At 42.0% G+C, this 26,354-nt stretch overlaps 1 protein-coding gene across 1 annotated transcript in view; it reads right to left on the reverse strand.

The window, feature by feature from the left end:
* CARMIL2 (capping protein regulator and myosin 1 linker 2) overlaps positions 1-26,354 on the reverse strand; it is a 76,003-nt gene that overhangs the window by 3,663 nt on the left and 45,986 nt on the right. The window contains exons 28-37 of the mRNA XM_087940795.1: positions 24,392-24,452; positions 22,159-22,427; positions 12,265-12,368; positions 11,108-11,513; positions 9,617-9,736; positions 7,932-7,968; positions 6,664-6,735; positions 4,962-5,312; positions 2,315-2,422; positions 267-371 (exon numbers count right to left, since the gene is read on the reverse strand). Coding sequence (XP_087796921.1) covers positions 267-371; positions 2,315-2,422; positions 4,962-5,312; positions 6,664-6,735; positions 7,932-7,968; positions 9,617-9,736; positions 11,108-11,513; positions 12,265-12,368; positions 22,159-22,427; positions 24,392-24,452 — 1,633 coding nt within the window. The remainder of the gene's footprint in view (positions 1-266; positions 372-2,314; positions 2,423-4,961; positions 5,313-6,663; positions 6,736-7,931; positions 7,969-9,616; positions 9,737-11,107; positions 11,514-12,264; positions 12,369-22,158; positions 22,428-24,391; positions 24,453-26,354) is intronic.

Consider the following 26,354-nt stretch of genomic DNA (forward strand, 5'->3'; position numbering starts at 1 on the left):
CAATTTGGCAGTTCAAATCTCACCAGGCTCAAGGTTGACTCAGCCTTCCATCCTTCCGAGGTGGGTAAACTGAGGGCCCAGATTGCAAGAGGCTGTAAACTGCTCAGAGAGGGCGGTAAAGCATTGTGAAGCGGACTATAACTCTATTGCTATTAATGATCGAAGTAGTCCAGTCCTAAAACTTTGGAATGAATGTGGGAGACGTTTACAATTTAGAAGATGAGTTTATATCTAGGAAGAGTAAAGTTGGGGTATTTCTCTCTTACCTAGAGAATCCGAGGGTGCAGATGGTCCAGTCTCCAAAAGCAACTTGGGCTTAGTCTTCCATTTCAGAATCGGGGAGCGTTGCAAAGAAAGAGGGAATTTTGCATCTGTAAAGGAATGCAGGCCCTGTTAACCAGATCTAGAAAAGAGACCTCGCAATCCAGAACAAAAGTGTGCCGGGTGTAATTCAGGATGTAGATCACACACTGATGTAAAAACCATGCTTCAGCAGAGCTATTGGTGGCCAGACACCTCATTTTTACCTTCTGGGAAATGGGCTCCTGCTTTGAGTCTATAGCAGCAGCTGCAGATCAGGCCCTGTATCCTTTAGGACAGGGGTCTCCAACCTTGGCAACTTTAAGACTTGTGGTCTTCAACTCCCAGAGTTCCCCAGCCAGCAAAACTGGCTGAGGAACTCTGGGAGTTGAAGTCCACAAGTCTTAAAGTTGCCAAGGTTGGAGACCCCTGCTTTAGGATACAGCTATATTACTTCGCTGAAGTAGAATGTTGCTGTTTTTCTTCACAATTGACACAATTTTTGTACTTTTCTATTAGGTCTACATTTGAATGAGCATGTACTGCACAGTCTATGTCTTTGTTTCCAGCTATTTATCATGGGCAAATGAGCTCCTTTGGTAGCATGATATACAACTGAAATGTTCACATCTTTAAGCTGGATTTGCTTAAGGACTTTCCATGATTAACTGAACAGCTGCCATGGTTGCTTAACCACCATGGCAAAACTTGTAAAAAGGGAGGCGTCTCAGCCTTTGCTTAAGCTTTGCTTAGCAATGGAAATTCTGCTATCCACTGTGGTCATAAGTAAAAGACGACCACTATTTCAGGTTCCTATCGTCGTCTGCTCATCCCTTATCAATAGGTAATTGTACTTTCTCTTCCCTTCCCCGTACGCATTAACTCTCTCCATCCCTCAGCCTAAAAGGCACCTGATCTTCACCTAAAACGTAGGTGAAAATTAATGGTTGCGCCAATTTACATTATGCGATACAATAACCCATAATAAGGATGGAAAATTGAAATGAGTCCATCAAAACCTTTTCTTTAATAGATACTGCACTATCGATCTGCACTCTGATTAAACATCATAAATTTCCCTATTGGCCTCACCTCCACTTTGCATGATTACAAGGAAGCATTTGTTGTAGTTTCAGGCAATATACACATTTCTTCTTAAACATTAACAACATCTGAAATGACTCATAGAAACGTTGACTTGGAAAGGAGATTTTATCTCAGATTTTTTGGGAGGAATCAGCATTTTTGTGGAAATATTTACAGACCCCTCACATCCTGGACATAAACTGTTTCAACTCCTTCCCTCAAAACGACGCTATGCACACCAGAACAACTGGACACAAGGGCAGTTTCTCCCCGAACGCCATCACTCGGCTAAACAAATAATTCCCTCAACACTGTTCAACTATTTACAAAGTGTGCACTACGATTACTGTTAATCTTCTCATCACTCCTTATCACCCAGCTCCTCCCAGCTGTGACTGTATGACTGTAACCTTGTTGCTTGTATCCTTACGATTTATATTGACTGTTTCCTAGTATGATTTGATTGCTTATTGTACCCTACGACTATTATTAAGTGTTGTACCTGATGATTCTTGACTGTTGACGAATGTGTTTTTTCTTTTATGTACACTGAGTGCATTTGCACCAAGATAAATTCCTTGTGTGTCCAAACACACTTGGCCAATAAAAGAATTTGATATTCATTCTATCTATCTAATAAATATTACTTTGATTCTGTTCTATCCTATCCTATCCTATCCTATCCTATCTTCCTACCCTACCCTACTCTACTCTACTCTACTCTACTCTACTCTATTCTCTATTCTATTCTCTATTCTATTCTATTCCATTCTCCCCCCCGCATCTGCTTTTTGGAAGTCTTTCAATTAGATAAAAGTTTCTTCCTTGTGAAGAGAAGAAGGTTGTCAGTCTACCTCCAAGCTCCCTCCTCTTACCAATTGATTGGTTGAACTGGTCTAGGGTCTAGGGATTGATTGAATTTACTTACGGTGAAGCTCGGCCGCACAAGCCTGGTCCCTGAGCTGCTCTTCATGAACAGACATGGCCCTTCGGTTGACCGCTGGCTTTAGGCGAGGTTTGGGTTTGAACTGATTGTCTGAAAAGTGGAAGTGAATAAAATCATAACGATGTTCAGGCAGGCAGGCATCAGTCCATGGCAGGTAAATAAATTTGGGTGGCTACCTTTGCTCTCCCAAAAAAGTATCCAGCAAATTGTGGCTCAGAGGAAGTTCCTGACTTAACAACCACCACCTAGAGCACCATTTCCCAGCCGCAAGGCAGTTCAGTGAGTCACAGCCGATTGTATGTATCGCCCTTGACTTAACGATTACAACTTGCTCAGCAAGAGAACGGCTGGGTGAGTTTTGCCCCAGTTTATTGCCGCAGCGGCTTAAGTGAGTCGCTGCAGTTGTTAAGCTAGGAAACTGGCTTCCTCACGGACTTAGAAAAGTCGCCAAAGACTCAGAAAGTCACCAAAGGTGATCCCATGACTCTGGGACCCTGCAACGGTCATCCATACATGCCAAGCACCTCAGTTTACATCATATGACCATGAGGATGTTGTGAGAGTCGTACGTGGCAAGACCTGTGGTTAGGGCCTTTGCAACTTTATAAACAGTCGCTAAATGAATAGTTGTAAGTTGAGAACTACCTGTAACAACTACTGACTTGTCACAATTGGACGGTTTTTGCTGGAAACTGGAAATAAATGCCAATTGCCATATGATATATACATATACAGTATACACACACACACACACACACACACACAGGCTATTTGCAGCAACATGCGGTTGTGGTACCCCAATGTATGTTTATACCTAGCTATATCTATCTGTCTGTCTGTTGTCTATATCTATGTATCCAGTGGTGGGATTCAATTTTTTTTACTACTGGTTCTGTGGGCATGGCTTGGTGGGGGTGGCAGGGGAAGGATATTGTAAAATCTCGAGTCAGAGGTGGGATTTGCTGGCTCTCCAAACTATTCAAAATTTCCGCTACCGGTTCTCTAGAACTGGTCAGAACCTGCTGAATACCATCTATCTCTATCTATCTATCTATCATCTATCTATCTATCTATCTATCTATCTATCTATCTATCTATCTATCTATCTATCTATCTATCTATCTATCTATCTATCTATCTATCTATCTATCTATCTATCTATCTATCTAATCTATAATCTATCTATCTATATATCTATCTCTATCTATCTATCTATCTATCTATCTATCTATCTATCTATCTATCTATCTCTATCTATCTCTCTATCTCTCTATCTCTCTATCTATCTATCATCTATCTTCCTCCCTCTCCCTCTCTCTCTGCCTCCCTCCCTGCCTCCCTCTCTCTCTATCTGTCTATCTGTGTGTATATATATATATATATATATATATTGTGGTCGCACAGCCGCATGCTGCTGCAAATAGCCACAAAGGCATGCTGGTTGCCAAGCATCCAAAATGCAGCCCTTATGACCACGGGTTCATTCACGGTCATAAGAACTGCATTCATCTACTGGGGGAAGTAGATGCTGAAACTTCAAAGCCAGGTTGTAAATACAGGCAGCCCTCAACTTACAACAGTTCATTTAGTGACTGTTCAAACTTACAATGGCACTGCAAAAAGTGACTTATGACCATTTTTCCCACTTAGCGACCTTTGTAGCAGCCGCATGATCATGTGATCAAAATTCGGATGCTTGGCAACCAATTCATATTTATGACGGTCGCAGAGTTCCTGGGGGTCTCATGATCCCCTTTTGCGACCTTTTGACAAGCCAGATTCGATCAACAACCTTGTTACTAAAACTTATCGACTGCAGTAATTCACTCAGCAACAGGGGCCACGAAGGTCGCAAAATGGGAAACTCACTTAAGAAACATCTCACCCTTAGCAAAAGAAATTTTGCCCTCTATTGTGGTCGTAAGTTGAGGACTACCCTTACCTTTTAGGAGGGGGAGTGTCCTAAGTTCGGTCGCTAAACAAGCAGTGGTAAGTTGAAAATCAGCAGCCTGTTCTGACCAAGGCTTCTGAAACTAATTATGCACATGCTTATTTTAAAAACAAGCCTTGTTTTATTGCAACGCTGGGAATTATTTTCATTCCCCGCTGGTAATGCATCTCAAACAGTCCTTCGAGATAAGCACCCACCTTTCTTTCCTGTGAAGTGCTGCCAATAATAGAAGTGTCAAATAACTAAAACAAAAACCAACCGAAGTACAAAGAGATTCAAGAATGAATCTGAACCGAATGAATGACTTTGCTTCCTGCAAAGGTTTCATCATCTTGGCCTGATTTTTATCCTGTATGGGAAGGGCAATCACCTCCCAGCCTTGCCCCCAAGTCGTCCCTTTTGTTTCAGCTGCTCTCGCCTTCTAGCAGCTCTGGGCACATGCACATTGGGAACAGGCTCCCCTGGGTCCTCTGCCTAGCTGCTGCCAGACTCCGGAGGTTCCAGAGGCAGCACCCCCACTCCCAGATGGTCCTGACTCCATCTCTGCATTGGGCGCAGGACCCTCATCCAAGTCCTCTCCAGAGTCCCTGACTGGTCCCGGTTCTTCCCCACTGTCCAATTCCACTGCCGTCTGCACCGGCTGCCGGCGAACCACAACACAGCCTCCATTTCACCTACCTCCAGCAACCGTGTTCAAGTGGGCGAAGGAATTCTGCAGTTCGACAGACGCCCGTCCTTCGCCCGCATTGCTGGTCCTCCTGAGCAGAAGAGGAGCAGCCGTGCTTCTCCCAGTCCTGGGCAAACTGCTGCTCCAGCCCTCTCTCCCTTTTTGCTCCCGGAGCCCGGCTGGCTCCTGACCGGCAAAACCTCTTCTTGGCGAAGGGCTGAGTTCCGAACACTTGCCCTTAAACTCGGCGTTCAGCTGCTTCCCAAGAACCTTCCACGAAAGTCGGCCCTCAAAGGATCCACCACTTGGCTCCGTGCCTGCTCGGCCAACGGGATCCACAGATCCTGTGCGTACGGAAGGATCTGCAATAGAACGGCCTACGTTCTCAAGCTGATAAAAACCCAAATGAACGTTCCCGCTTCACCACTTGCCTCTGCTGGAGTTGCCCTACCAGATGAAACGGTTGGAAGGGACCTTGGAGGTCTTCTAGTCCAACCCACTGCTCAGACAGGAGACCCTATAGCATTTCAGACAAGTGGCTGTCCAATCTCTTCTTGAAAACCTCCAGCGATAGAGCATTCACAACTTCTGGAGGCAAGTTATTCCACTGGTTAAGAAATTTCTCCTTTGTTCTAGGTTGCTTCTCCATTGCTTCTTGTTGTGCTTTGGAGAATAGGTTGACCCCTTCTTTGTGGCAGCCCAGAAGTGGTCTTCAGCAGGTTCTGACCAGTTCCGGAGAACCAGTAGCGGAAATTTTGAGTAGTTTGCAGAACCGGCAAATGCCACCTCTGACTGGCCCTGCCCCATCTATTCTCTGCCTCCCGAGTCCCAGCTGATTGACTGGGTTTTCTTTGGTTGCCCTGAACAGGAGAATGGAGCTGGAAAGCAGGTTAGTGGGGTGGGGTAGAGAGGGAATTGGATTTTGTAGTATCCTTCCCTTGCCACCAAGCCATACCCACCAAGCCATACCAGGCCCACCACGGCATGCCCACAGAACCAGTAGTAAAAAATTTTTTGAAGCCCACCACTGTGGCAGCCTCTCAGATATTGGAATACTGATGTCATCTTTCCCCGGTTCATTTTTTCATCAAACTAGAAATACCCATCTCCTGCAATTGTTTTTCATATGTTTTAGCCTCCAGTCTCCTAATCATCTTTGTTGCTCTTCTCTGCACTTTTTCCAGAGTCTCAACACCATTTTTGATTGTGATGACCAAGACGAACCAAGATACTAGGATGGTTCTCCATCCATTGGTGCCGTAGTCACGTTTTAGCTTTTACTTATCTCTGAAACTCCATCCAAAATAGGCAAAGGAACCAGTTGGGAATAGTTGCTACACATATGGTTATTTATCTCACCACAACATCCATCAAGCCCCAAGCACAACACTTAATATTATCATTCTCTCCCCCATCCACTAGCCAGTCCTTGATTTCTGGGTTTTGCACATATGTCTAAGCTCAAATGTCAAATGCTAATTGTTTTTAGGAGTGCAGTAAGATGGATGGGAACAAATTTAATTAAATTGCTTCATTAAAATTGGCATTTACATTGACCAGTCTGCCTAAATGGCTCACATCTACCTTGGGACTGTGAGGTTTCAGGGAAGGATTTATTAGCAAGCAACCGAATCCAAAGGCTCCGCAAAGAAGAGAGAATGAAAAAAAATTAGGTACCAGGGAACTGAGATGGTCTGCATCTCCCACGCTTACCTGTGGATATGGAGTGGGTTCGTGATTTCAGAGAGCATGGAGGAGACTCTGACGAACAATCTACAATATCCCCTAAAAGAAAAGAAAAATCAAGCAGTCATGCGTCAAGGAGTGGGATGAATCAAGCAGGCGAGAAGAAAGTCTTTGGCGATCTATCTGTGCAAGCTGATCAAACCGTTAGTTGTCTACACCATCAGATCCTCATTTTGAAGTTAGCCAACTTAAGCCATTTGAGAGAGCAGATGAGGATTCCGAGGACAGAAGACTAGCATGGCTAAACCTTGGTTAGTTTATATGTGAAGGTATGGCTGGATGTGGCAGGGCTATTTTATTAAACGTTAAGCCAGCTTGGGTCTAAACAGCAGTGAATTTGAGGGGTCCCTGGTGCTCTCTGAGCTTGTTTTCTTGCACACATTTCATTACCCTGAGTAAGTAACGGCATCAGTACTAAGGGTGGATTTTTAAAGAAGCTCCTTTACTTGATTTTTACAACAATGGGAAAAATGCTGGGAATGAATGAGATTAACAATCAATACCCTCATATGGTTCTCATTCACAGGGTGGAGCGGTATATAGATCCCTTGAAAGAACCCTTGGTTAGGTTCCTACAAGCTCATTATATTGTCTTACCCGCAACCCACAACCCAGCACTCCTTAAGAGCTGGATTCATGCTACATGCCTAATACTAAAATCTGGCCTGGGACTTCACGTTGCTTTCACGGGTTTATTTTATTTTATTTTTATTTGTCAATTGCTTACAAGATAATAGGTATAAGTAAAAACATAGTTATGAATACATGGATACATATAAGAAAAATAAAAGAAACAATAGGACAGGGATGGTAGGCAGGTTGGTGCACTTATGCACGCCCCCCTACAGACCTCTTAGGAAAGGGGTGAGGTCAATAGTAGACAGTCTAAGGTTAAAATTTTTGGGGTTTGGGGAAGAAACTACAGAGTCAGGTAGAGTCAGGTATGCGATACTGATAGTTCGTGATGTACAACTGTTTTGTTTAATGACTGTTCAAAGTTACAGTGGCACTGGAAAAAAAATGGTGATCTGTCCATTGCAGCTTAAAAAATTAAAAGAAGTTTTGAAAAGCAGGCTTTTCTTGCTAGAAAGTTCACCAGGGGATCATGTGTCACTGTGGTTGCTGTTTCAACTCAGAAAGGAACATCAAGGGCCCCTTCGCTGTTTAAGCTTCCAATAAAAGCTTGAACTCTCAGTAGTAAACAGAGGGGGAGAAAAACATTGATTGTTACTCACCATCAGATCCGGCCTTTTTGATTTCTCCATCTTTGCTCTGTAAAAAAAATGCAAAATAATACAAGCTCTCAAGCAGGATATTTTCTAGAAAAAAGTTTTACTTGTAAAATAGACTGTATCCAAAACAGGGGAAATGAACCCCCCCACACACACACAAAGCTGGGCCTGAATTGAAGAAGCCCTCAGATGAAGAAAAGCAAAAATCATATTTTAATTGGACCACGCCAAATAGATATGTGTGGCATATCTAATCAGTTTCTTTATAGAAGTATTTCTAGCAGGACTACCAGATTCTGGGACAGCTTTGTTCCACCTATGCCATCCGTCTGGTAAACTTGCAGAATTCATTTCTCTTGCCATGTACAGGTATAGATCTGAGCTAGACTGTGTTGTTTCTCTGTGTTGTATATGTACAGGTATATTCGTATTTGTTTGTTTGTTTGTTTGTTCTGTTATGATTATGTAGTATATGTTGGAGGTGATGACCCATTGAGAGCTCTATGCAACGAAATTTCATTTTAATGTATGCCGATTAGTATACATTCAAAGTGACAATAAAGTTCTATTCTATTGTAGCATAACCTTAACTCTTGTGCTATTGTCACTGTCATCCATCAGTTGGGATGAGAAAGTGAGGTTAGGTGCATTATGACATTATTGCACAAATAATATGAATTACATAATTGACATGTCATTTATATGAGAATGTCATGTCATAAGTGACATCCTTATGGCACCTGGCATGATCTCTACAGTGAAACTGAGAATAGGTTCACCCAAAACTCTAAAGGTTTCCTGCCTGAGCAGGGGGTTGGACTAGAAGACCTCCAAGGTCCCTTTCAACTCCTCTTCTCTTCTCTTCTCTTCTCTTCTCTTCTCTTCTCTTCTCTTCTCTTCTCTTCTCTTCTCTCCTCTCCTCTCCTCTCCTCTCCTCTCCTCTCCTCTCCTCTATTCTCCTCTCCTCTATTCTACTCTATTATTCTGTTCTGTTCTGTTCTGTTCTGTTCTGTTCTGTCCTATCCTATCCTATCCTATCCTATCCTATCCTATCCTATCCCATTCCATTCCATTCTATTCCTACTTTACTCTTATTTCTATTTCTATTCTATTAGATGTATTGTTCTTTTATATTATTACATTCAATGCTCATTTAGTGATGGATTCCAAATGTTTCCTGGAATCAGACAGATCCGCACCCCTCACCTTTTTTTGCCAAAAGAACTATTTTCTTAATCTTGGCATCTTCTAACATAGCTCAGAGTTCTACAAATTTCCAGCACAGCACGACGGAGGGCACTGGGTAGGATAGGCTGATCTGGAATAATTCTGTCAACTAATATCCATGAGCAAACTCCTCAGGCTCTCTGCTCAGGAAGGTAGAATATCAGTCAAGCAAGAGGCTACAATAGAAGGTTATTCTGGAACATTTTCTTCCACAACAACCCATAGGAAAACATTTCACCTGAAAGGTAACACTGACTGGCAAATGGAGATCTTTCAGAATTGGTACTGCGCCATCCCTGCATGTTTAGGCCTAGTTTGGCTGGTGGGTTTTACTTCCTGGAAAAGGGTACAGTAGAGTACAGAGAGCCAGGTTGATGCAGCGGTTAAGGCACCAGGCTACAAACTGGGAGGCTGTGAGTTCTAATCTTGCTCAGGAAAATGTGCAACATTCTCTTCCTTACCTGTTTCTTTTTGCCTTCAGAAGACAACACCTTGGTGACCCCAATCCGATGCAACATGACATGGACACGTTGTTCAAAGGAACTGGGCAGCTCACCATCGCTCTTCTCAAAGGATCGCTTCTGTAGGGCAAAGCATTGAAAGTTAACACACCTTATTAGTAACCTATGACTATAACTAAGTGTTGTATCTTACAATTCTTGATGAATGTATTTTTATTTTTATTTTTTTCTTATGTACACTGAGAGCATATGCATCAAAGACAAATTCCTTGTATCCAATCACACGGCCAATAAATAATTATATCTATCATCTTTCTATTTATCTATCTATCTATCTATCTATCTATCTATCTATCTATCTATCTATCTATCTATCTATCTATCTAATAAATATTACTTTGATTCACACATCAGAAGCCATAGTTATTTCACACCCACTAACACAACTGCCACACAGATTTTTTTTTCCCATTTCCAGGGGAGATCTTTTCTGAAATCAACCCTCTGGGATTCTGCTATGAACACAAATAAGCCAAAAGAGAGGTCCTTGGTGCTCTCTGAACTGGGTTTTTTTTCTTGCAGACGTTTCATTACCTAAACAAGGTAACATCAGGGTTAGTGCTAGTGACTAGCATTGATGATGTTACTTAGTCTGAGTAAGGAAACATCTGCAAGAAAACAACCAAGTCCAGACAGAACCAAGGAGCCCTCATTTCAACCCTGAGCTACAAATATTCTCCTTTTTAAGTAGAGATGCCGCTTTTCACAAACCATCATTGCTGCCATCCAGATCACATTCAATTCCGTCCACTTTCATTCTCTGTTTTGAGACACCAAGAAATATCATTCTTCTGTTTCTACAGTAAGCATTGTTCAGTAAACTTGGGAGCTGCTATCACCATACTTGCTGTTTCCTATGACATCACCAGGTGGGGAAGACAATTCTCCAACAATTTCCCTATAGCTCTTCCATAAAGTAGACAATTATCTCGGGATAATTGCCTAAATATTGTTGCATGTCCACAATGGTCCCCTTCACACACAACCAGAAAATCAACACCCTCAAAAGGACACATCCCAACGACTCCCATATAACACTGCTGAAAACCATAGGCCCAGAGAAGTCCAGTTGGGTTGGTTGGTGAACCTACCAACTTCTCATTGACAAGTTCCCTCTGCCAACAATGTCCTACTTTCCATTCTCAGAGAAAATGGATTCTTCATGTAATAAGCAGAGATGATAATTCCAGGGCATCTTCTGAAGGTTCAACCCTGTCCACCACGCCTTGTTGAATAAGAGGCCTCCTTGAAATGCCATGAGTTCTATGACATCACCAGGTGGGGAAGACAATTCTCCTACAATTTCCCTATAGCTCTTCCATAAAGTAGACAATTATCTCGGGATAATTGCCTAAATATTGAGTTCCATGGAGGAAGGAAAGAGGAACAAATAACCACAGAGCTACCAATGACATCAAAGAAGAGACTCACCTTCTCATGCCTCACACCAAGTCCCTCTGTCTCTTCTCCTGACAAGAGTATCAAAGACTGAGACTTCCCTTCTCTGGAATACTTTGGCCTGGCCCTACGAGCACTATCTGGTGTCTGGCTTTGGTCCAGGTAGCCTCTGTTCTCCCCAGCCAGCCCCCCTTCCTCAGATTTGCTTAGCGCTTTGGCCGAGTCGTTGGCTTTGCTAGGGGTCCTTAAAATGTCACTGAGCATCAACTTCCTGCCTCTTGCTGGTGAGGGGCTCCCCTCAGAGTCTTTCTCGGACTTGGTCCCTCGACTTGACCTTGGCTTCTTGAAGGCAAAGAAGTGTCCGATTTTCTTTTTCAAGGTCCGAGAACCAGAAGATGGTGATGCGGCAGCTGTTGGAGAGGTTTCCAAGGAAGTAGGACTGCGGGAAGGAAAGGAAGCACGGAATTACTTGCAATATTATATGAGGTGGGGAGAATGAATGAAGAGATTAAGTAGGTAGGTCACCGTTGCCAAAAATACGTCCATAAAGTTTTGCATGTATTATTTGGAAGAAGAACAAGATTGGTGCTAATATGATCAAACTATTTCTGACAGAGATGAGAACATAGGACATAGAATCTTAGGGTTGGAAGGACCTTGAAGATCTTCTAAACCAGCCCTACACCTCCATTCACCAAGGCCTGGGAGGGGATAGGTATTAAGGAGAATAGCTTTGCATACATAGCCCCAAAACACAGACATTTATTACGTATACAGTAGAAGCCAGGCAAACTGCTCTGCTTGTTCCCTCATAAGGCTTGACATTGTCACTCATTTATGACTCCATAGGGATTCTAGGCTGATCTCCCTTTTCACTCCACCCCTAGTTTCTACCATCTCTTCTCCTACATCAAAGGACTTCAACAATAACAACATTTATCATCAGCATATAATGCTGATGACCCTTGTTTTTACCTGATCATGGCTGGCTGGGGAATTCTGGAAGCTGAAATCCACATGTCTTGAAGTTGCGAAGGTTGGACACCCCTGATCTAAATATTGTTTTGGTTGAAGCTCTTCCTCCTGTTCCTCAAAGTTACTACCTTTTTCCATCCCCTGTTCTGCAGAAAATCTATGCCTACCACCCGGTTATCACTTGTTGGAAATGCCTCCACAGAGTCTTTACTTACAGTAAATATTCATGAATCACCGTCTTGGTGAAGAATTCATCTAAGCCTTCATCCAGCCTGGCAATGCTTCTGTCTTCTGTATTCTCACGCACAGGCGGCTGGACCTAGAAGAAGAATCAGTTACTTTTCCTCCATTTGGGGCTCTTGGGATATTTTAGGGAAACAACCTAGAAGATACATGGAACAGCACTTTCCATCACACCAATCTGCACGCCTTGTGAATGCCGAAAGGAAGTAGAAGGTCAGCATGGCTGAGGGACAACAGAAGGAAACAATCTAAACTTTAAACCTGATGTGAACATTTGAGCACGGACCAAGAAGAGCAGGCAAGTGCTGAATGAAACATGAATGCCATTTATTTGATTCCTAAACTAAATATAACATTTTACTTGCATCAATCATTTTGCATAAGTCACACAACATTCTCAGAGACTCTTCCCATCCTGCTCACAATCTTTGTGGACTGTTGCCTTCTGGCAGAAGATACAGAGCAATTAAAACTCAGATCACACGTTTTCTGAACAGTTTTTATCCCAGAGCTGTAATTGCACTTAACAATGAACTTAGGGACCACCATCAGTGAGCTGTTGGACAGTATTACTTGGTCTGTTGTGTGAATGCTTGTGTGTTTTTAGGGGACAGGGAATTTTGGTGAGTGGGGAGATGTTTGGGGATTTTTATGTGTGTGTGTTGGGCCTGGTCTCTGGGTGTTATGTGAATTTCGTTGTATGGGTATACTGTGTATATTCGTACAATGGCAATAAATTATTATTATTATTATTATTATTTGTGGTTGATGCAAGTAAAAACATTAAACAAGCTGCTAAATTTAAAAAATATACTAGTCAAGCGGACGTCATAGATTAGTTTATATAAACAGCACGCAGCCCCAGGAACTAAACCCGAAGGTTTCTGTTCAGTGGGATTTTAGCGTGCCTATATTCCATGGCACAAATCCAAGCCACGCTAAAACCCTATTAAAATCAATAGGACATAAATTAATTCTGACAACTTGCTGCATTGATTTCACTAATAATTCAGCATCATTTGGGTCACCAACTACCACCACAAAGGACACAGTGCTACACGATTAAAATAGACCGGTCTCCCCATCGACAAAGCCTAAGTCCAGATAGGAGAAGGTCTTCATAATATGGTCACTCCGTAAAACTTGGCCTCATTTTGCCCCATACAGGTATTCCTTGAGTTACAACCACAACTTGCCATTTATTGCTAAGAAAGAAGGTAATTTAGTTGCGCTCGATTGTATGATTATTTTTTTTTGCCATGGTTGTTAAGCAAAACATGGTGTCATTAAGTGAATCTGACTTTGCTTGTCATAACCAAAGACCTCTGAGAAGGTCGCAGAGAGAAATCAGATGGTCTGAGGATACTGCAACTATCATAAATACATGCTGGTTGGCAGATACTCAAATTTTGATCACATGACCATGGGGATGTTGAACATAAGTGAGTGAACCAATCTTAAGTCGCTTTTTTCATGCCAACTTCAAATGGTGGCTAAATGAGTAGCCACTACTTGAGGACTAGCTGTACGTGCAAATGCAGACTTTGGCAATTCTGTCCTCTTTAAATTTTAGCAGGACAGCACTGTCTTACCTTACATATAAGCAAAGGAGGCAAATATTATTTATTACAAAGACGCAGATGATGCACTAAGTTGTAGAATGAACCCTTTAAATTAAGACCTGGTATTCACGGAAATCTTAGAATTACGAAAGGTTTCCTCCAGGAAAATCTGAATTAATCCTATAAATCTTGTTGTGTTTAACCCATTAAGTGGTGGAGTAGAGATCATATGATCGGCATCCCAAAATGGCAACTTCTTTTGCATATAAATATACCTACTTTTAAATTATTTGATTAGTGTACTGTAATTTCCTTTAGTAAATAAGAAATTCAGAGAGTCTTATCTTTAATACATATTCCGGAAGAGGAGATGATGATTTATTACCAGTCTTGGCAGATACTAGGTCAAAGATAGTGAAAGTTTGGTTCATGGAAATATTTAAAAACAGTGTTGCTGGCTGGGAAATTCTGGGAGTTGAAGTCCACACGTCTTTAAAAGTCACTGTGGTTGAGAAACACTTGTCTAAAACATCATAATCAGCTTATGATTATGGCTAACTGACACTAAGTAGATATATGTATAATGAAAATAATGCAGTTATTTCCTTATTTCAATGGTTCTCAATCTATTCTTTACCACGGATTCCCTTTAAATACCTTTTGTGGTCATGGACCACCAAGACTTAACTCAAGATTTAAATCATAACATTTCTTCAAATCTTCATGGACCCAATGTAATGGCATTGTTGTCCCCTAAGGGTCCGTGGACTACTGGTTGAGAACCACTGCCTTATTTAGTGATTAAAATGGTAGAGGTAAACTGTTACACCATACTATAACATCATTATAGAAAATTATCATCATTTTTTAACGACCCCATAATCCCTTGCAGGGTGGATTGTGAGTAACTGAATGGAGCTAGCAAAGTGTTTAATGGCCGGATGCCTTTCCTGTCGCCAATGTGGAGTTTTGTTCAGCAGATATATATTCTCATTGTGCCCAGAGAGAGAAATATCTGCTTTTACCTAGGTTCGAACACATCGCCTTCTGATTGTGAGACAAGAGCTCCACATTTAGTGTAGAAAATTAAGATTCAAGTTAATGAATTAAGATGCTGTAGGAAGTATGCGGTTGCCAGCCAAAGAGAAGGGCCCGGCATAGGTCCTGCTGTAGTGAATGAGGTTATTGGTGGATAGCAGAATATATTCTTTCTAAACAGAAAAATGGTATTTTTCAGCTTGGAATAGTGGGCCCATTTCGTAAAGAAACTATCGATTCCTGGACAAACGGGGTTACTAGCATTGTGGGAGGCAGAGGGAACAGAATGTAATTTAATTGCAGGACTGACCAAGGGAGAAAGGAAGAGATAGATAAAAACATTCTGGAAACATTAAAAATAGAATACAAGTAGTCATCAACTTACAACAGTTCATTTAGTGACTGTTCCAAGGTGCAATGGCGCTGAAAAAAGTGACATATGACCGTTTTTCACACAACCGTTGACGCATCCCCTTGGTCACCTGATCAAAATTCAGATACTAGGCAACTGGTTCATATTCATGAGGGGGTTGCAGTATCCCAGGTTCATCTGATCTCCTTTTGCAACCCTCAGACAAGCAAAGTCAACGGCAAAGCCAGGTTCAATCAACCACCATGTTACTAACTTAACAGCTGTGGCAAGAAAGGTCATAAAACGGGGCAAAGCTCACTTGACCAATGTTTCACTAAGCAACATAAATTCTGGGCTCCTTTGCGGTCATAAGTGGAGGACTGCCTGTATTACAAAATAATAAATGTATTAAAAAGAAAACAAAGAACAAACTCAGAGAGGAGCTTGATGGACCACTAGATCTTTTTCTGCTGTCTGTTTTCTTTGTGTGTTGACACAACCATGAATTTATAAATGTATAAAGTACAAGGGTAGAGGCAGACATTTCTCTCCCTGGGCGCACTGAGAATATATCTGCTGAACAAAACTCCGCATTGGTGACAGAAAGGGCATCCAGCCATTAAAACACTCTGCTAGCTCCATTCAGTTGCCTCGACTCCACCCCGCAAGGGATTATGGGGTCGTTAAAAGATGATGATATAGTACAGTGGTGGCTAACCTTTTGGGGCTCCTGTGCCAAAAACTGTGTGCGCGCTTGCGCTTGCGTACTCACATGCCAGCACCCAGAAGGCAATGCGTGCCTCCCCCATGCCCCCTGCGCATACGCATGCAATCCTCCCCACGCTGCCCCCTTATCTGCACTGCGCCTCACAGCTGATTTTTGGCCAGTTTGCGGCCTTTTTCAGCCTCCCAGAGGCTTGAAAAAATCCTCTGCGGGCTTGCAGAACGAATAATAGGCCCGTTTCTCATTTCCGGTATTATAGGAAATGATGAAATGGGCTTATTATTCGGCCTGCAAAGCCTGCAGAAGCTTTTTTTAAGCCTCTGGGAGGCCGAAAAAGGCCTCAAACCGGCCGAAAAATCAGCTGTGAGGCATGTGCATGTGTAGTGAGGTAAGTTTGCCTGTAGCTCATGTGCTGGCACAAATGGCTCTGCGTGCCACCTTTGGCATGCATGCCATAGGTTCACCATCACGGATATAGTACAAGGGTTCTAGTTCTATGTTAACACCAGTACTAGAACTCTCTCATTTCATTTGCCCCTCCCCCACACTCTCTCTCTCACACACACTTCAGATCATGTTCTATCATTGTTTCCTTCCATGGATATCTGCAGAGAATGTTCTGAGCTTTATAACTTCTCTGGCAACCCAGATTGTCTCTAATTTAAAAAAAAATCAGCACACACAGGAGGCATTGGCTATTTTCCCACGTTTAATGCCAATTTGAGCCTCCCTGAAATTACACCACAGACTGTTGTTCACCCTTGTGAATTAAAGGAGTATCTACACAGACTTGTCATCTGACTGCAAAAAATAAAAATAAAAAATGAAGGAGGCTGTTATATTCCCCGAGAGCTTATGTTTAACTGGAAATTTTAGGGCCATCAATTTTAATTCTGCATATGTTTCAAGGCATTAATAGATGTATAGCAACGTTGGAGAGTTTCAACAAGTTTGACGCCTCTGTGAAATTGGAGCTCTTGTGAACTAGAAGGGTAGTGAAGGTTAGACGCTCCTTCTTGTGAACTTATTCGTCTCAGGAGGAACCTAAGGGCTTCACAACATCACCTTTCCTTTTGAATCATTCTAAAAATGCAATTCTTTGCTTGGCTCATGCCTGGTGCCATCAGCCAAGGTGGACTTGGCGCACCATATAACCTTGAGCTGACATTGCCTGCACTGATTTCATACTATGATTGTTTACAGGCGGAGATCTGTGATTTGGTTCCAATGAGAAAGACCAGATAAAAGGAACAGAGACTTGACTGAGCCTCCCAACAGCCCAGTAGTAGAAAATGGTAGGCGAGATTAATTCAAGTCTGCCTCAGTATAAGTCAGATTCCCATGATTATAAGTTGCTTATGGTAAGTTAGCTGGTACTATTTAGATCTAAGGCTACCAATAAAGGAGAGTATTTGTACCTCAGGGTTGAAATGAGGGGTCCTTGGCACTCTCTGAGCTAGTATGTTTTCTTGCAGATGTCTCATTACCCTAACTAGGTATAATATCATCAGACTAGCACTAATGATGTTACCTATTTAGGTTAATGAAGCATCTACAAGAAAACAACCAAGCTCAGGAGGCACCAAGGATCCCTCAGATCTAAGGCTAATTTATTCAGGACACAGGAACAAATCTGGATAATTTGTTCAAGAGTCCAACTCTCAGACATGAATACCTGACTAGTACAAACCTTCTGAGTTAGCAGCTTAGAATTATATTTAGGTATACCTGTTTTTATATATCTATCTATCATCTCTATCTCTCTATCTCAATCTCTTCATCCATCTATCTATCTATCTATCTATCTATCTATCTATCTATCTATCTATCTATCTATCTATCTATCTATCTATCTATCATCTATCAGAGCCTCTGTGGCGCAGTGCAGTACTACAAGCTACTTCGGCAGCCAACTGCCTACAATTTGGCAGTTCAAATCCCACCAGGCTCAAGGTTGACTCAGCCTTCCATCCTCCTGAGGTGGGTAAAATGAGGACCCAGATTTTTGGGGGCAATTATGCTGACTCTGTAAACCACTTAGAGAGGGCTGTAAAGCACTTTAAGGGGTATATAAGTCTAAGTGCTATTGCTGCTATCTGTCTGTCCGTCCGCACACACACACACACACACACACACACACACCCTAAATGAAACCACATGAAAAGGCCCTTAGGTTCATCAAAACTACATGTATGTAGGTACAATGGTAAAGGAGAGAAAGTGAACCTATTTGGACAAAAATTTGGACACTTCAGCATGCAGAGATGTCCACCTGCCTATCATGTTCAGTGACCTACTACAGGATACTTATTTTGCTGGAAATTTTATATTTCATTTCTAATGGGTCACCATGAATAAGAGACAATTTCTTCCGTTGTTTCATTACAATACGGGTGAATAAATAAATTCTTCCTCCACTTGATACAATTGATACAAAAAGAAAAATTAATAATAAGCTTGGTCCTTATGCCTTAAATCATCATGCATCTTGAAATGTTACTTCTCAGAAGAAATTATGATTGCTGGTTGTTTGTGCACTGGGACTTAGTTCCCTTAATAAAATAGGATAAGGAGGTGCACTATTTTCCCCTCTGCCTCAACTGCTCTTAATTATTAGACATGACTCAGTCATTCCTTTCCTTTATTCCCCTAGTTTTCTGATGTAGAAGCCCTTTCAAGTGATTAGATTATCAGTGCTCACCAAATTACAATAAGTCAGGTTTGTAAATTGCAACAGCCTCCAACTGATTCCCACTTTTAGCATAGATAATTTGCACAAATAAGTTCTATTAAAGGATCAGACTCATTAATGTTGATTCAGGGAACATATACGGAACTGCAGAATCCAACTTATTGTAGACCTCTTTCTACATGAAATATTTTCTTGCCTCCTTTGATAATCCTAGAAACTATCCTTGCACCTCCTCTTTTTACATATTCATGAGTATATGAGCAAAGATGAATCATCTGGCCCAACCAAAAAGAGATAACCACTGTTGCCTTTGGGAATATAATTGACCAGTTCATTTCAACTGAAATCTGGAACTTCTCAATACTTACTTTGGCTACTATGGCTAATGGATGACTATCAATCTAGCATGCATAATATAATTTGACAAAGAAACCATCCACAATAGAGTTTAGTCACCCTAAGAGGGACCACCAAGAAGCTGCCTTCCCTTAAGTCAGATCCAAATTGTGCTGATATGAGTTCTCAAAGGTTTGGTCCATAATTATTCATGTCCATCTAAAAATAACAGAACTTGCTACACGAGAAGGACACGCTCAACAATGAGTTATCTCTCCTCTGTATAAAATGCTTAATCTTCAAGAATGCAACCTACCCTTAAACAATTGTATTGTTAAGAAGCTACTTGCAAATTCCATACAGTATGTTAAAAAGATAAATTGTAAGCAACGACACACCAAACAGGTTCAGATTATAGTATTAAACATTGATCTGAACATGTGGAAATGCTATAAAAATGATGTTTTGTGGAGATTAATCCAACATCCATATATTCCTGTATTGGCTGAGCAGTGAACTTGAACTGAAAGCAACTTTTGCTGGCCACAAGCTTTCAGAGTCTGTCGCACGGCATAGAATAATTTACCAAGTACAAGCATGTATTCTACATTTGTCTACATATTCTGTACATCTATCCAATGCCAAACATAGATAGGAGATACTTTAAAGCACGCATCTTGAGTTCTGGTTAGTGGACACGGGATTTTAATTGGCGAATCTTGGGGTTCTAGAGAAAAAAAAATATCTAAATAGATCCTGAAATCTGCAAGCTGCTCATCTCTTTGCTTAACTGAAACCAGGTGGAAAATAATATGGTAAGTGTATTTTGCACACGTATGCAGTCCAAACACAAGGATGTGTTTTCCCACCGAAGTCCATTCTCCAAAAAACAGAAGTTGCTTATACCGGAGTTTGTCAACAGTTGGGATGAAACTCTTTGAGACATGACTAGACATGACAGATCCAAGGTACTTTACTGGCATCAGTTGAATGATTGCTTAGAAATAATTAAGGTCAACCAATATCAAGCAGATAACCTAATACAGGCCCATGCAAATCTTTCTCTCTTTTTGGGGGGCAGAAGGGATTTTTCCTTTCTTTAAACCAGAGACCTGGTAATAATAGGGATACCAACTAAAAAGATACTGTTGAAGTTCTCTGTCTTTTAGTGGTCAATTGTTATTAAATTTGGTGTAGTGTATGTTGGGGAGGCAGTAAAATTTTTAAGCAAAACAACATGCTAAATCTTGAGGAGACAACGTATCTATTTTGCTTCCTACTATATTAGAAATACCTCAGAAATTCTTCCATAAATCCTTGGTAGGATGATTTGGTAAGGGTTGCTCACTCCCACCCTAATAAGTGTGGGTAGGATTGCAAATATCATGTTATTAATTAAGTAATTAATCAGACTTGCATTGCCCACCCAGTCAAAGGCCCGTTGACATCAAATCTAACTTGAAAAATGCAAATCAGATTTATAAAAAAGGTTTTAAAAAAATCCTAGCACAAAAATAATAACACTCATCCTCAGCATTATTTCTTATATTTTGAAGGAATCCTTTGGGGTTTTTGAAGAGCTTTATGGAGTTCTGGATGCTAATTTCTTGTATTCCAGGAGCGCGGTAGGTTGTTGAATATTTCAACACATTTGCATCTTAATGGAGTAAAAAAAGTGTTACTCTGTGCTGGAAAAACTGGAGCAGTGGAAAAAAATTAGCCTAGGATTTGTAATACACCCCTTTCTGGCCACTTCTCCTGCATTGCTTCCGGGATAAACCTTAAGAGGGAATATTGATGGCAGGGGAGAGGTATCCATTGTACAGAAGAAGAAGAAAAATACAAAATAAACCATGTATTTTGGTGTCTTGCATTTTCATTCATTTTTTTTTTAATGGATGCCCCTTTGAATCCAGGATAATCCTCAAGAGCCTGAGCTCCAAAGTTCAACTCATATTCTGCAGATTTCCAGAGGTAATCAATAATTATGCCTTAATTGGATAATTAATAAGCTCTTTCCTTCTCCCCCCCCCCACTTTCCCCCTAGCACTGGTCACTTTGTAACTGGATTGAGGTTTTATTAAGAGGCATGATCAGAAAGAGTATGGAGCCTTCTCTTCAAGGCTACAATGTCTAAATAATAATAATAATAATAATAATAATAATAATAATAATAATAATAATAATAATAATAATAATAATAATGTTTTCCAGGGTATCATGTTTTACCTGATTAGCTCTGGAGAGTTTTATTGCTAGAGACATCAACCTGGGTACGTACTACATGTTTTATTTCTCTCCCATATACACTCATTCACATCCTATGTAAACACTGGATTTTCCTCCCTACATCTCAGCTCTACGGTTTGCCTGCACCAAGAACTTACTTCCCCGCCACAAGCAAGGGCTCATTCCATCAACGGTCCCTTTTCTGACAAAAGGACATCCAGATCAGATGCTGATCTCATCTTCCTTCACCTGAGAAACCAAATCCAGCCAATGGCCCCAAAGGTTCCGAATGGGGAAAAAAAAAAACCCGACCTTCCCCCAGATCACAGAGAAAGGGGAAATAAATAGCAGTGCACCGTTTTGTTTTTGTTTAAATAAGAACAATCATCATGCAGAATGCAATGGCATAGATGATGTCTGATAACACAGGAGCAGCTTTCCAGGAAGACATAAGCAAATGAGACGCTCCTTCTTCTTCCGTAAATGGGAGCAGGATTTTCATAAACATATGCCAAAAAAAAAAAAAAGAAAGCCAGTACATGCATGTAAATAGGCTGGGATCCTTTCCTTCCTCCTGCTTCCTTCCCTCCCAAGCCTGCAGTTGCAGAGCAGGCATCACCGCCACGATTCCCCACCACTAGTAAATAAACACAGGCAGCCAAGACGCCAGCCATCCTCCTTCCCTCCCTCAGATATTAACTAGCTTGTCCTCTGCGCAGAGATGGCCAGTGGCCCAGCTGAATAGGCGCATAACCGAACAGCCGCTGCTCCGGTTCCTTCTCCCTTTCCCGGGGTTGCTGCTGTGGCTGCTGCAAAGAACATCACCTCACCCTCGGAGAGCACACACCACCACAAATGTAAATAAAAATACAGCCCTCTTTCCCCCGGCCACCCTCCCCTGTGCCCACCTCCCGCTGGTAGGAAAGCTCTTACATTCGACTTGCTGGGAGGCTGCCTGTTCCTTCGGTTCGGCCTGGGCCTGTCTCGGGTGTAATGCTCCAATTTCTCCCCTGCAGTCGGCAGGTCCATAAGGGATGCTGCGGATGCAGGCTCTGTGCGAGGCAGCAGCCCGCTCCCAAGCTTAGCATCCTTTGTGGAAGCAGGGCGTGACTTCGCGGAGGCACGGCTGAGTGACAGCTCAGGCTGGGGACTCCCAATCTTGTTCTCGTCGGCTCCTACCTTCAGCGCCCGTTCTGACAGACCTGGGAGAGGGAAGAGGCAGGGGAGGCAGGCAGGGAAGGAGGGAGGGAGGGAGGGAGGGAGGAAAAAGGAGATAAAACAGGAAGGTGGGGGGGGGGTTGGTGGAGAGCTGCCAGGCAGACAGCAGAGTGCCCCTCTCTGCTGCACAACAACATCTCTTGTCACCTGAAGGCTTGTTACAGCCCAGGCGACTAAACTGACAAGGCATCCTTAGCCACCAGGCTCTGGGGGATGGGAATGGACAGGAGAAGCTTGGCTTGCCCCACTAACATTACGTATATGATATTAACACAGTTGAGAAAGTCCAGAAATATTTCACAAGAAGAGTTCTCCACTCCGCTACTCGGTGCAGAACACCTTAAGCCACCAGACTCGAAATTCTAGACCTAGAAAACCTAGAACTACGCCGCCTTCGGTCCGATCTAAATATAGTATATAAAATCATACACTGCAATGTCCTACCTGTCAATGAATACTTCAGCTTCAACCATAACAATACAAGAGCACACAACAGATACAAACTCAAGGTTAATCGCACCAAACTTGATTGCCGGAAATACGACTTCAGCCACAGAGTTGTCAATGTCTGGAATACTCTACCTGACTCTGTGGCTTTTTTCCCTAAACCCCCAAAACTTTAACCTTAGACTGTCTCCTATTGACCTCACCCCTTTCCTAAGAGGTCTGTAGGGGGCATAAGCATACCAACGTGCCTACCCTCCCTGTCCTATTGTTTCTTTTTATTTTTCTTATATGTACCCATTTCATGTATTCATAACTATGTTTTTACTTATACCTATTATCTTGTAAATAGTTGACAAAAAATAAATAAAAAAATAAATAAAGTAAGGAGGAAGAAGCAAGTCCAGAGAGAGTCTCTAATGTCCAAGCCAGAAGGACTCAGCTCCCGGAACACGTATACATGCCCAAGAGAGACAAATGTGTGGCCGTTTCCTCCTTCCTCATCTCTCTGGGATTCTGTCAGAGGTTGCTGAGGTCACGCTTGGGAAATAAAACTAGAGGAAAAGGAGGTTGGGATTGTCTAAAGGCAGCTCTTCCCTTGGCCCCCACCCCCACCCCAAGAGGAAGGGAGACCAGCCTGGGTTCCCCGCTTAATGCAGAGTCAGAGTTGACTTCCAAGGAGGCCAAGCAATATTGCAGCACATCTTTAGATGGGTCCAGAAATCAAACCACTTTGCAAATGGAAATAAATATACATGTCCCAGGATAATGTTGCAGGATCCAATTGAGGTCGGTCATCGGGACCGGAGATTTATATTTCCAAACTTTCCGGCTTGTGTTGGAGCCCATGATTAAAGAATCTCTCTCTCTCTCTCTCTCTCTCTCTCTCTGACAAATACAACAATATTTTGGTGTCTGGTGGTCAGAATTTATTTTGAGCAGTTAAGAGCTAGAGATGGCAGGACAACCAGAGGTGGAATTCCGCAAGTTCTGACCAGTTCTGGAGAGCTGGTACTGGAAATTTTGAGTAGTTCAGAGAACTGGCAAACACCACCTCTGACTGGCCCTGCCCCCATCTATTCTCTGCCTCCGAAGTCCCAGCTGATCGGCTAGGTTTTCTTTGGTTGCCCTACACAGGAGAACGGAGCTGGAAAGCAGGTTAGTGGGGTGGGGAGGGAAGGAGGATTTTGCAGTAACCTTCCCCTGCCACGTCCACCAAGCCACGGTAGTAAAAAAATTTTGAATCCCACCACTGAGGACAGCCCTCTAGAGTGGATGGAATGATATTGTTCCCAGGATATTCTTCATGTTTCTTTTTTTTTTTTGCAGGAGACTTTTGCAAGCTTTTTTTTTTTTTTTTTAAAGCACCCTTTTCATTAAAGATGTGCCATGTAGGGAATGTGAAGTTGATTTTTGGCAACTCCAGCATGGGAAATAATGGGCTGAGCTGAATGCGATGTCAAGATCTAGACTGCCCACTCCACTCAAATAGAAGAAGTCTTACCATTTAAACTCGGTGTTGGCAGAAGACCCAGAGAGCAAGAATGTCTCCATTGGGCAGCCACCTATGGATAAAAGAAACAGTACCTTAAATCTCCAGTAAGCTGAGCAGATGCAAGCTAAGTACGGAACCAAGGCACGAGAAAAGCCTAGGCTGAAGGGGATAAATGAGAATATTTTTTTTTAAAGAGAGAGGAATGTCTGGTTAATGGGAAGGAAGCAAGGCAGTTGTTAGCCTGCAAAAACATCTGGCTGAACTCATCAAGGCTTAGAAGGGAAATAGGATCCCTCCTGGTTACCTGGAGTTCCTACAGAGAGGAAATGCTTTGGAGAGGTTAGCATGGATGTACGTGCTTTCAGCTGTCACTTTACACTTGCTTCACTACAATGCGGTGACCGTCTGTCATGAACTCTGGGAAGGATGGATAGGAGCAGGGATGCTTGGAGGAAAATGAAAGTAATGGCTGTATCTCCCCGAGATGCTGCTTCAAGGTCACCTGGCTGGAAGAAGAAGGCAACTGCGTACCAACCTACTCTGCAGTAACCCTTCTGAAAACATCTTGCTTGAATCTGATTGGGCATGGGGGCAGGGTGATCAGCGAGGGGAGGTAGTTGAGGGAGGGAAAAGTTGAACTTAGGGATTTTGGAGAGCAATTGTCAGTTCTGCCTCTAATAATATTTCTCCTTCCCAACAAATGGAGCCAAGGGTTGCTTTTACTTAAGAGGTTTAAGGAGTGGTGGGTTTGACAGGTGCCATCAAATCATTTTCAACGCTTAGTGACCACATGGCAACATTGCCTTTTTTCTAGGATTTATTTTGGCTTTTTAGCCAACAGCCCTTGGATCTCCAAGGAGTCTCCCACCCAAGTAAGGATGAGGAGCAGTCATGTTTACATTTTAAGATCAATCAAGGTCAACTTGATGCTGCCACCTGCTTGTTGAAGCTCCCAGCATCCCAAATATTGACCATGCTGCCTGTGGCTGGTGGAAATTATATTTCAGCAAGAACCTGAATCACTTGGAAGAGTTCAGCTGGGACGGAAGCGAGCCATTGTTCAAAGCTGTGGTTAGAATACTTCATCAAGTCAGATTTTATATCTGTTATTTTTCAATGACATGGCACATCATTTTACTTTGGACTGGCTGACATCACTTTTGCTTTGTCTGTTTCTGTTTTGTGCTGTGCCAAACATTTCTTCTTATTCATAGAAATGTGTCTGCTTCTACTTTTTTTTTAAAGATTCAGAAGAAATTCTGACCATATCTCAATTGAAAATATCCTATTGGCCTTTTTTCAGATTAGGAACAACTGACAAAATCTTAAAAAAATAAATCAAAGCAAACCGATCCACAACCTAAGCTGATTGTAGCAAGACAAGATAAAACATGTTATCGGGAAGAAAGAAAAAAAGATTCATCCTGAGAATGAGTTGTAAAATAGACTTTTCTTTTGCAGGAACTGAATTTAAGGGTACATGAATTACTTCTTCTTGGCATAATATTGCCTTTTATATTGTCAGCTGCCTTGATCACATAGGGTGGATATTTGGGGTTATAGTAGACAAAAGGAATACAGTGCGATCTTACCGATAGTTTGCTCAGAGCAAAATATTGTTCTTCCTAGTTTAGTGTGGGGATCAAACCTACTGAAGAATGGAAGGGTGGAAGGAAACAGTAGTACAACTTACAACAGTTCATTTAGTGACCAAGTTAGAATAGCATTGAAAAAAGTGACTTCTGACCATTTTTAAACTTATGAGCCTTGCAACATCCCTACGGTCACCTGATCAAAATTTGGATGCTTGACAACTGACTCATATTTATGACGGTTGCAGTGTCCCAGGATCATATGATTCCCCTTTCCTGACAAGCAAGGTCAATTGGGAAGCCAGATTCATTTAACAACTGTGTTACCAACTTAACAATTGCAGTGATTTGACTTCATAGCTGTGGCAAGGAAAGTTACA

Source organism: Pseudonaja textilis, chromosome 11 (genome assembly GCF_049901715.1).
Source record: "Pseudonaja textilis isolate UNSWEBS1 chromosome 11, rPseTex1.2, whole genome shotgun sequence".
Lineage (NCBI taxonomy): Eukaryota > Metazoa > Chordata > Lepidosauria > Squamata > Elapidae > Pseudonaja > Pseudonaja textilis.